This window comes from Marmota flaviventris, chromosome 2 (genome assembly GCF_047511675.1).
Source record: "Marmota flaviventris isolate mMarFla1 chromosome 2, mMarFla1.hap1, whole genome shotgun sequence".
NCBI lineage: Eukaryota > Metazoa > Chordata > Mammalia > Rodentia > Sciuridae > Marmota > Marmota flaviventris.
Window position 1 is genome coordinate 164,842,174 of NC_092499.1, and position 12,501 is coordinate 164,854,674.

The 12,501-nt window shown below is 32.8% G+C and overlaps 1 protein-coding gene across 3 annotated transcripts in view; it reads left to right on the plus strand.

The window, feature by feature from the left end:
• Esf1 (ESF1 nucleolar pre-rRNA processing protein homolog) overlaps positions 1-12,501 on the plus strand; it is a 73,632-nt gene that overhangs the window by 3,693 nt on the left and 57,438 nt on the right. For all 3 annotated transcript variants that reach the window (XM_071608717.1, XM_027953653.3, XM_071608718.1), the window contains exons 3-8: positions 3,772-4,121; positions 4,958-5,071; positions 7,380-7,480; positions 8,987-9,139; positions 10,415-10,529; positions 12,321-12,468. In XM_071608717.1, the coding sequence (XP_071464818.1) occupies positions 3,772-4,121; positions 4,958-5,071; positions 7,380-7,480; positions 8,987-9,139; positions 10,415-10,529; positions 12,321-12,468 (981 nt within the window). The remainder of the gene's footprint in view (positions 1-3,771; positions 4,122-4,957; positions 5,072-7,379; positions 7,481-8,986; positions 9,140-10,414; positions 10,530-12,320; positions 12,469-12,501) is intronic.

The following is a 12,501-nucleotide window of genomic DNA, read 5'->3' on the forward strand; positions in this document are numbered from 1 at the left end:
TGAAAATTGGTGGTACAGATGAGCCAGATTGGCTACAATTATAGTACCTAAGGAGGATAGGCATTAGGAAAAGACAGGAAGGTCTTGAGACAGGAATCACATTGGGAAAGTAGGAAGTATTAGGCAGTGGGCAGAATTCTAAATAGTAGAGATGAGGGTTTCTGGGATGGGGTCCCATTTCACTTGTAGCAAAACCAGACAGCAAACCTCATGCAAAATAGAAAAGAGATATGAATCTAATTACTGAAATTGAGTAAAATTGGACTGAGACCAGCAAGGTTGATGTGATGCTGAGTTTGTGAATTAAGGTAGTCTAGCATCCTTGAGGTTCCAGTTAGTTTAGGGCACTGGATTAATATAACATCATTTTAATCCTTTCAATTGGTTTTAACAGAATATTCTTAAAATTCTTTTCTCATTTAATTTTATCAATAACCTTGAGAAATGAAAGATATATCAAGAAGCCAAGTTAAAGTGATTTATGTAAGAAACACATGGAACTGGAACTATAATTCATGTCTTCTGACTCTTTTTACCTCACCATGTTGCTGGTGTTATTTATATTGTTTCCACAATCTGGAATTAAATGATTGAATATACAATCCTCTTTTATTCATTAATTAATCACCAAGTATCATTGCAGCAAGTACTACATGCAAGGGACTTTTAAAGGTCAATAAGGAAAAAAATAATATAAGGAGTTACAATTTCATATTTGTCATTATATAATGTTCACGAGGGGTTGGAGCTGTAGCTGAGTGGTAGAGAGCCTGCCTCAAATGTGTGAGGCACTGGGGTCAATTCCCAGCACCACATAAAAATAAATAAAGATAGTGTCCATCTACAACTGCAAAAATAAATAAAGTGTTCATGACCAGCACTTGTAGGCCTAAGAATTTATTTTAAGTAAATAATAGGAAGTATGTGCAAAGAATATGATTGCAGCATTATTTTTAAATTAAAAATGTTAACTTGAATCATTAAATGATTGATTAAAAAATTATAGTAATACAAACATCTATGATGTGTAAAGTTTTAAAAATAGACTGTTTAATATCACCAGCTACTTTGAGAAAAATTTTGAGGGTTATATACCAAAATAACCATTGGGTAATCTCTGAATGAGAAGCTACTGATCATCTTAATTTTCTTCATTAAGCCATATTTTCTTAATTTTTTTTTTGCAGTGTATATTCATATAATTAGGGAGAAAATGGTAAAACAGCTTTTTAAAAAGTAGTGTAATAAGTAGTAGTGTTTATAATAACTACTAGATCTGAAGAATAGGGACAGTCACTTATTTTGTAACCCCACTTTATCTAAAATGAAGCTTTGGGGCTTGGGTTATGGCTCAGTGGTAGGGCATTCTCCTAGCATGTATGAGGTCCTGGGTTCAATTCTCAGTACCACATGAAAATAAAGTCCATCAACAACTAAAAAAATTCTTTTAAATAAATAAAAATAAAATGAAGAATTTGTATGTTGTGGGCTCATGTAATTATGTATTATTTCAACATCTTTTGAAAACATAACCACTGCATCACGTCTGTGACATCAGGAGTATTTAGAATAAAGCTAACTTTTAAAAGTTAATTTAGTGAAAAATTTCAGTGATGTGCTTTAATTATAAAAATGGTATAATGACTGATGCTAGAGAAATATTATTAGATAATTATCTTATTTCTCAGTGTTGCTTAAAAGTGAATTATGCTGAACTCATAATGTCTTACTTTCACTTTTATGTTCTTCTGATGCCCTTACACAGAACTCATGATAATACCTTCTTTTTCAAATTGCTAGCCAGTTATTTTTATTACTGTGTACTTTGTGAAACCAGAAATCAAAGCCCATTTCCTTCCCTCCTAACAAAATGCCTTTCATTCAGGTAATCTTAAGTCAAATGATATCTGTGCAAAGTCTTCCTTTTTATAAATATTCTTTGCAGACAAACTTAAATGTCTCTGGGGCTTAAAACATGGACTCATAAATCAATAAAATTTTTCCTTTATTTATGAACCTATCAAGGATGGGAATTATGTTACATATCATCTCATTTCCCTTCACCTTTTTCAATGCTCTGTATATAGTAGATAATGAATAAATACTGTTAAGAGTGTAGGACTATGAGAAACCAAGTTTCAGTTTTTTTAAAAAAAATTTTTTAAAAACTTTTTTTTAAAAAATGTTGTTGTATTTTTTACACCTTTATTTTATTTATTTATATGTGGTGCTGAGGATCGAACCCAGTGCCTTACACATGCTAGGCAAGTGCTCTACCACTGAGCTATATAGCCCCAGCCCCAAGTCTTAAACTTTTAAATTTGCTTTTAATTCTCCAAGGTTTGAGTCTATGAGTAAGCAGAAATGTAAGCATCAACTTAAACATAATAAACTATGTAGGGTATGGGGAGACACACACACACGCACACACACACAGTAGTGATTGCTTATAGAAGTAAGAAACAAGCCTGAACGGGCTGGTTTTTTAGTCCTGAGGGCTAAAAAGGAATCCTAAACAAAACATCTTGATATATCAATGACTCTAAATAACAGTTAGTTACAAAGTTCAAAAGCAAAAAAGTTATCATTTTTCTCTTTATAGGTAATCTCATCGAAATCACAATTTCTGTTAACCACATATGAATGAGTCAATTTTATCTCACAACTCTGAGCTGTATCTCTTAATAACTAGCAGCCTTATTTATTGATGTTTTCTCTTGGAAAGGCACTTCAAATTTAATATATTCAAAACTGAATTCATATTCTCCCTTCACCAAAAAAAACCTAATTATTTTCCAGTTTTCTATTCATCTAGCTAGCTAGCTAGTTAGCTTCCTGGTTCTGTAAGCCAAGAAGCCAGAACTCATCTTTGACACTTCTGAAACTTCTGTTCCTTGTATCAAAAACCCCTGTCACTATCATTACTTTTACCTCCTTACAGACTCGGAAGTCTTCACTTCTCTACAATTCTACTGCCACCAATCTAATGCTATCTTCATTTCTTGTCTAGAGTATTGTACTGTCCTTCAGAAAGCTCCTTTCACATCTACTTTTTACTCTCTCCAGCCAGTTTTCTACATTAACAGTCAAGGTGACTTCAATATGCAAATCTGACAGTTTCCTTTTGAAAACATAGCAATGGTTTCCCATTTCTTTTAGGAAAAAGTCCATCCAACCTGCTCTGCATGGTTTTTGGATATTATGACTCCTATGTGAATCTTTAGTTCCATCTGTTTCTTAACTGATTGCTATCCACAATCCAGACAGGATTATTGACTTTTTCCAACTGGCAGATCTTTAGATGCTTTCTTTGCTGTTTATAACAAAATTCCTTTATCTATTAATCTAATTTGATTATTTATTTTTCAGATAGTAGCTTAATTATATCTCACTTAGAAACCACTATTATATGTTTTCAGAAAGCATGATATAACTTTCCTTTTTAGAATTTATCCAAGTTGTAATTTCTTTTGTTGTGTATATAGGTTTGATTGGTTTTATTTGATACCTGTTTATTGATCTTCTTCATTCAAAGTACAGTGAGGACATTAATTACTTCATTTTTGCCAGTGATTGTCTAAGATAGGCCTGCCATAAATATCAAAAGTCTATTTGCATGAGCTGGATATATTTTAAAATTTCTATTAAATAACTTAGGTAAGGCTGAATTTTTTCATAGAAGTTTTATTTTTACTGTATAAAATGTCACAATAACTTGGATTCAATTTAATTCGCTGTGTACTTTTCTCCTCCCTTAACATTTTGCAACAGTTCCATTCATAGTGGCAAGTGACACTGATGGTAAAATGTTTGACAAAGACACTCTGGAGGAAGATTCAGACAGTGTTAGTGAAATAGGAAGTGATGAGGAATCTGAAGATGAAATCACAGGTGGTGGTGGCTCTTCAGCTGATGATGATGGAAATGAAGATGATCAAAAGGAAGATGAAGATAGTGAAGAGGATACTGAAAGTGACAGTGGCCCTGATCTTGCAAGGGGTAAAGGAAATGTAGAAACTAGTTCTGAAGATGATGATGATTTGGCAGATTTATTTCCAGAAGAGCCTGGTTTTGAGCATGCTTGGAGAGAATTAGATAAAGATGCTCCTCGGGCTGATGAGGTAACATTTTGAATAAGATTATTTATGAATAACTTGTTACAATTAACTTGTATGAATAGTAAAATCAATATCATGAAACTAAATGAAAAGGAAACTGTCAGTGTACCTCAGTAGTAGAACACTTGCCTAACATGCATGAAACCCTGGGTTTGATCCCCAACATCACAAAAAATAAGTTGAAAAACCTTTTTTGGTAATAGTATTCTTTGTGTGTTTTGGAGTTTTTGTTTTGTTTTGTTTGTATTTTTGTGGTGCTGGGAGTCAAACCCAGAGCCTTATGCATGCTAGGCAAGTACTCTACTGCTAAGCCACTATTGCCCCCCTCCCCTAACCACGTAGTAATATTTTTCATGATTCTGATTTAAACTTCTTGATATGGATTATGTTTATATAAATTAGAAGATGTCTGTCCAAGCATATAAAGAAGAAATTCTACATAACTAATTAAAATTCACTTGAAATTTTTACAAAATACTTGTTTTAGCTAGTAATTTACCTTCTGTACCTACTGTACCTTAGGGAAATGTTATGGGGTCACATAAGGCCCCTCCCATGCATGGGTGACAGATAGTTTGACAAATTTAGAGTTTAAAAAAAAAATCATTTCATGTCCATGTTCTAATTTAAGAACTGAGAAGCAAGTAAGTAGGTTTTTTTTCTTTTTAGGTTTTACTATTGTTTAACTCACTGGAAGTTCTCTTTTACATGTTGAAACAGCTTAGATAACTACTGATAATTTCATAACTTGGGAAAAGAAAGCATATTTTTGAATTTTTATTTTTCAACCATTAAAAATAATATAAATTATATAATACTTAATTCTTTTCCTTTCTCAGATCACACATCGGTTAGCGGTTTGCAACATGGACTGGGATAGATTAAAGGCAAAAGATTTGCTGGCTCTATTCAATTCTTTTAAACCTAAAGGAGGTGTTATATTTTCTGTAAAGGTGAGAATTAATTTCATTTTAAAGTAAAACTTCTAGATATTTAAAGTTAGATTTGACTTTTTTTTTTCCTCCAGTGACTTAAAATGTTGTGGCTGTTTTTTCTTTTATAGAAAATAATTTATCTGGAAATTGTCCACTACAACTGGGCATGAAACTAATGTAAACAGGTTGAAGTGTTAGGAAGAGGTAAAATTTTCTTGATGGATTATATGATTGTTTACACTTTAAAAGCCAAATAAATTCAGGTTTGGTAAAGCAGTATGGTATAAGATAAATATTAAGAAATAATTTGCATTCCTCATTACTGACATTAACCAATTAAGGGAAGAAATTCAAATTGCATTGGCAACAAAGGTAAAGTTCTTGGGAATTATCTTAATAAGTACTTTAAGACCTATATGAAGTAAGCTAAAACATGATAAATATGGTAAGCCAGTGTAATGATTAAGTATCCAGACTTTGCTTCATGATAGACCTATGTCAAAGGTTCATTCTCATAAATGCTATGTGATCTTGGGTACTTAATTAATGCTCTATTCATTTAGCAAATGGATATAACAATAGTACTTTCTGTGGTGGTTATAAGGGTTAGGAGCTCACACTTAAGTCTTTAATACAGTTTCTGAAGTAGTTCACATTTATTTTTTTATTAGTTGCTCAAAACATTACAATGATCTTGACATATCATACATTTGATTCAAATGGGGTATGAATTCTTACTTCTTCACGTGTACAGATTGCAGGATCACATTGGTTATACAGCCACATTTATACATACAACCATACTAGTGTCTGTTGTATTCTACTACCCTTCCTATCCCCCCTTCCCCTCCCTTCCCCTCCCATCACCTCTCTCTACCCCATCTACTGTAACATTTATATTTATTTTTTATTTTTAAGACAAGGTCTCCCTAAATTGCATAGGACCTCACTAAGTTGCTAAGGCTGGCTTTGAACTTGCAATCCTCCTGCCTCAGCCTCCAGAGTTGCTAGGATTATAGGTGTATGCCAATGTGTCTATCTCTTATTTAAATATTTTTAAATGTCACTTCTATAGTTTTATTGTAGTTTCAATCAAATTCTCAGTTCAAGTTAAGAAAAGGATGCCAGTAGTCATCCAGAAGAATAAACAAGAATGGGGCTGAGATTGTCATTCTGCTTGAATACCTGTTGTTGAGATAAATGGACGAGTCATTGGATAAAAAACTTAGTTCATATCTTCACCTTACAATAACCCAAGCTAAACTCCAGCCTTAAGCAAATGGGAAAAAATTAAAAATCAAACCAAAGAAACAAGACAAAAAAGAATTATATTTTGCGAATTCTTGGGTTCTAGGAGGTGGGTAAATAGGAGTTTTTAGATCTACAAAAGAAAAAAAAATCAGATGTGACTACATATATGCATTCTATGTCAACCTATTATGGTAAAACTCAAAGTAGTAAGAAAAATTCAAATTATCTTGTTGGTCAATTGTGTATTTCAGACAGCTTAAAAAACATTAGGTAACTGTATATTAAGCTTGGCAATATCAAACAATGTAAATTAATATAATTATATTTCTTGACTCTGAAAGTAGCCAAGATTAAAAAAAAAATACCAGTGAAAATAAATTCTTTTTCTTATACCCAAACTATATTTAATTTATATGGTAAGAGTGTCAGCAGTTCTTTTCTTTAGTATTTGAAAGGTTTTTTATTTTATTATTATTGTTTTTTGTAGTTGTAGGTGGACAGAATGCCTTTATTTTATTTGTTTATTTTTATGTGGTGCTGAGGATCGAACCCAGTGCTTCACGCATGCTAGGCAAGTGCTCTACCACTGAGCGACAGTCCCAGCCCTTGAATAATTTTTTTAAAAGAACACATTGGATAAACAGTATGACAGAAATAAGTTGGATATTATAAAGTTGATTTTGTTATGTTTTATGTCTTTCTATTTTATTTAAACCGTTTAACCAGTCCATTTTCTTATGTTTTATTCAGAATTCCTTGAGCTTAGAACCTTATTTTGCATTTCTTAATTTTTCTGTTGAATCCTAGAGTCATCTTGCTCAAGGTGGTGTGTGGAAGAAATACTATTTTTTTTTTTTCAATTTTTGTTCAAGCCCCAGGTCTGTTACTTTTTAGCCAAGGTGATTTATTTAAAGGAAATTCCTTGGGATGCTTTACCTTCCTATAATGAGTTGGAAAGTGAATTGCTGTTTTCATTGAGTAAAGTTGTGACTCTGAAAGTTCTTGACCTTGACGGGTCTACATGTTGTATGGGAAGGAATGTGAAAATTACATCCATCTTATTTTTTGTGTTTAGATATATCCTTCAGAGTTTGGAAAAGAAAGGATGAAAGAAGAACAAGTTCAAGGACCAGTAGAGTTACTAAGTATTCCTGAAGATGCCCCTGAAAAAGACTGGTACTAAGTTGCTATAGAACATAAGCCTTATAAATTCATGTCATTATTTTAAAATTCTGGTTATTTTCATAGGACTAAAGTTTACATTTGAACCATATATGATTCAAACAGGTCTTATAAAACAGATTATAATCTGTCAGAAGTGGTACACTATTCAAACAACATTTTGTGCATATATTTATATATTCTTGGAAATATTGCAATTCTTTTTTTGGGGGGGTGGTACCAGGATTAAACTCAGAGGCACTCGGGCACTGAGCCACATCCCAGCCATATTTTGTCTTTTATATAGACCCAGGGTCTCACTGAGTTGCTTAGTGCCTCGCTGTTGCTGAGGGTAGCTTTGAACTCACAGTTCTCCTGCCTCAGCCTCCTAGGTGGTTGGGATTACAGGAGAGTGCCACTTAACCCAGTGAAATATTGCAATTCTTGAAAAACATTCCATGATTAAACTGAGTTAAAGTCTCTCCCACCCTCATGACTCTGAATTAGTAAGTTTTGCGTTTTTTCTGAGATGTTACTTTCTATATAAGTTGTACTGAAACTATTTACCTTTAAATTATTTAAGTTTTCTTACTTGAAGGGCTGGGATTGTGGCTCAGTGGTAGAGTAGAGTGCCCGCCTAGCATATGTGAGGCCCTGGGTTCCATCCTTAGCACCACATAAAAAATAAATAAATAAAATAAAGATATTGTGTACAATTACAACTAAAAAAATAATAATACTAAATAAATATTTTTTAAGAAGTTTTCTTACTTGAGATTAAATAGAAAAATTTAAAAATATACAGTGGGTAGTATAGAAAAAAATTAAGATAACTTTAAAAAGTCACTAGGTGGAGCTATATGTACACTTAATTAAAATGGTGATTAAATAGATTGGTGGGAAGAGAGGCATATGAAAACCTTCAAAGAACATGCTATTATATGAAATTAAACTTAAAGCTATTTAGACTTGAAGACATATGGATCTGGAGCAAACATTTTGCAAGATCAGGAATTTCTTTGTAATAGAGCTAATGCTTTCCAAGCATATTTTATAATGTGGTGGTTTGGTCCAGTGGATTTATTTGAAAAGAGTGTGTGTGGTAGCAGAAAGAACAAAATATGTATTCTAGAAATAAAATTAAGATTGTTAAGTATATGTAATTTCCACACTCCTTTTCTAGATAATAAATTTTTAAATTGAGCTTAAATATTTAATGTTCATAAAGGAGAAGTTATAAAGGAGAGATATTGATTGAAGGCTAGCTTGTAATTATTTTTCTTTTTTTTAATATTTATTTTAGTTGTAGTTGGACACAATATCTTTATTTTAATTATTTTATATGTGGTGCTGAGGATCAAACCCAGGGCCTCACACGTGCTAGGCAAGCACTCTACCGCTGAGCCATCACCCAACCTGTAATATATTTTTCTTAAAATAGTTATTTTTATTTTTTAAAGGCAGATAGATTTCTGTGTTTCTATATAAGTAAGTTTAATGATTTTTTTTTTCTCCCTTTAGGACCTCTAGAGAAAAATTAAGGGATTATCAGTTCAAACGACTGAAGTACTATTATGCAGTAGTAGATTGTGATTCTCCTGAAACTGCAAGTAAAATTTATGAGGATTGTGATGGCCTGGAATTTGAAAGTAGCTGTTCTTTCATAGATCTAAGGTAATTCAGTGTGTATCATACCAACAACATCTTACAGCACAGCATGATTATAAGAAGTAAAATACTTGAGCTGGTGGTACTTTTTGTTGTTTTTTGTTCTAGAAGAATTATTTGCTTTTTGTGGTTGAATTGTCATATAGAACCTCACCCCGAAGAAAGTGAAATCATTCCCACATTTATGCGCTTTTAAACACATTAAATGTCTGTTTTAAGATGGTGTATTTGTGTGATGATATATCTTTGCAATTCTTTTAGAGCTTGGGAGCAGATGAAATAACTCAAAAAAAAAAAAAAAAAAAAGCATTTAAGAAGGAGCAAAGGAAATTGCTTAATAGACTGTTATCTCTAGATCTGCACTGTCCAATGTAGTAGCCATTAGTCAAATCTGGTTATTTTAATTTGTTTAATATAAAAATTTAAAATTAAACTTGCTCAGGCAACTGGACTAATTTTGGACAGAGCAGATACCATCTGCCATCTTCACAGAAATATTCTGTTGGATAGAACTGCTGTAAATGCTGTTTCAGTAAATGAATGGTATTACATACTAAAGTGTTTGTCAAGAAAGGTACACTTTATTATATAAACCTAATAAATCTTAATTATCCGTTTACCCCCCCAAATAATTTTTAATAAAATGTATAGCACATGCTTTTTATATGTATGTGTAAACACTCACCTATATAAATTGTGAAACCTAAATATAATGGATTTCTTAGCTCTGTACATTTTTTCCCCATTCCTTAGCCTAAGCCTAAAAATTGTCAAATTACACCAGCTAATTTACTTTTAAAAGCTGCTTATTTGTGAAATGAAATTGTAGTATAATTTTGTTAAGGTTTTTGGTCTTGAATCAACCTTAAACATTTCCTTATTTTTAGTGATACCTAATGGGCATGATACTTTATATTTAGAACATTTACCATTAATAATTCTGTTTGATCTTCAAGAGTATCATAAAGCAAGCTACTGACTGCTATTAGTAGTCTGGTCTTTGTGAAACATGATGGATCCATGTGTGTTTGCACTTGTATTAACTGGCTCCTAAATATAAGGTTTCTATCTATATAAGTATTCACTCATTTATGAATTTTAGAAATTTTATACCTAGGTTATTTTTAACACTGTTTGCCTTTTCTGCATGGGTGTTCTGTAGAAACTTTAATATTGTTTATATGTATAAACTACAACTAATTAGTTGAGAATCTGAATGCTGCTTGTTTATCACTGAAACATATGTTTAAATAAATTTATTTATTTATTTTTGCTTCTTAGGTTTATACCAGATGGTATTACTTTTGATGATGAGCCCAAGGATGTAGCCTCAGAAGTGGATTTAACAGCATATAAACCAAAGTATTTCACATCTGCTGCAATGGGAACATCAACGGTATTTCTTAGCTTTTAAGAAGAGATTTGTGTATTATTTACTTACAGCATCTTGAAAAATGGAAAGTATCAACATTTCAATGCTCAAGTACAAATAGAAATGAGACATAAGTATGCTTATGTTATCTACTACATCTGTTTGAACCTGTTTTTGGATTCTAGTTATACCTTTAGGCCTGAGTCAATCACCTGCTAATATTTCTTTTCTTCTGTCTTTCCCACACTCTTAGTCAAACAGTTTCTTTGGGATTGGAATATAGCTCAGTGGTAGAGCACTTGCCTAGCATGGCCCTGGGTTTGATCTCTAGCACCACTTAAAAATACTCCCCCAAACAGCTAAATTTTTTAATAAGTAATATGTTAGCTATTAATAGCCTATTGAATAGGAGAAAGAAAGTAACAGATTTCCTCAAATGACAGTTAAGCAAAGCTAGTGAAAGTTTACAACAGGAGCACATTTTCTGCTGATAATGTCAAACCACCCCCTTTCACCCCCCAGTACTGGATATTAAACCCAGGGCCTCATACAGCCAAAGACTGTACCATCAAGCCTTTTAAAATATTACTTTGAGATAGGGTCATGCTACATTGTGCTGGCTGGCCTTAATCTTGGAGTCCTTCTGCCCAGCCACCAGAGTAACTGGGAGTATAGGCAGGTGCCACTGCACCTAGCATAATTGAAAATTAAAAAAAAAAAAAAAAAACAGAAGCAGAATAATTCAGGACTGTTAGTTGTCACATTAATACTTAATAAGAAACAGCCAAAGGATTTCTGTGTGTTGAAATAGTTTGTTGCTTAGTGGACTGATTTCTTCTGTTTACCTTACTCTAAACCTCTACCCACAGCTTTACTTTTCAGCAGCCACAATGGTTTCCCTTTGCCTTTCCTGTACTCTCCAAGAAGGGGCTAGTGGCAGAAGGAGGTCTATATCTGCCACCTGCAGTGGGAACTATATGGTATTGATTTAGTTACTGAGTATAGTAAAACCCTACTATAGTGTGGAAAGTAAAGTCTGAAAAATTCAGTCACATAAAATGTAAGGTCATGTTATTTTCAAAATGAAGTAGTGGCCTTAGCTAACCATCAAGTCTTGATTTTTTTTTAGTCCTTACTGTATCATTACCATTTATCTTAGTTCCAGCAATAGACTTAATTATCAGAGTAGGGATAATTCTGAATCTTTTTTTAAAAATTTTTATTTGTTCTAACTAGTTATACATGACAGTAGAATGCATTTTGACATATTGTACACAAATTGACCACAACTTCTCATTGCTCTGGCTGTACATGGTGCAGAGTCACTCCAGTGGTGTAATTATACATGTATATAGGGTAATAATGTCTTGTTTCATTCTACTGTCCTTCCCATCCCCACAGCCCCACCCCTCTGCTCACCTCCTCTGCACAAACCAAAGTCCCATCATTCATCCCTATCCCACCCGCTACGTCCCACCCCCACTATGGATCTACATCTGCTTATCAGGGAAAACATTCAGCTTTTGGTTTTCTCCATCAAACTTATTGTGCAACATTGATTTTTACTTCAAATAATGGACTATCCTGCCTGTAGCAGAGAAATAGGAAAGAAATTATATAAGTTCATTAAAACTAATTCCCTTGCCACAGGTAGAACACTGTTTATTAATCGTGTCATTCATATATTTGTTTTAGCATATCTTTACTTGTTTAACTTACAACTGTTAAACATCCAAAATAACAGTATTCTTATTTTTTAACAAGTGTGAGTTGTTGACATTTCCATATTTGTTTATTTTGTTTTCATTGGTAAAGGTGGAGATAACTTGGGATGAGACTGATCATGAAAGGATCACAACACTCAACAGAAAATTTAAAAAGGAAGAGCTTTTGGACATGGATTTTCAAGCCTATTTAGCTTCCTCTAGTGAAGATGAGGATGAGTTAGAGGAGGAGATACAAGGTACTTGCTGATCTTTTAGTAACTGTCATGGAA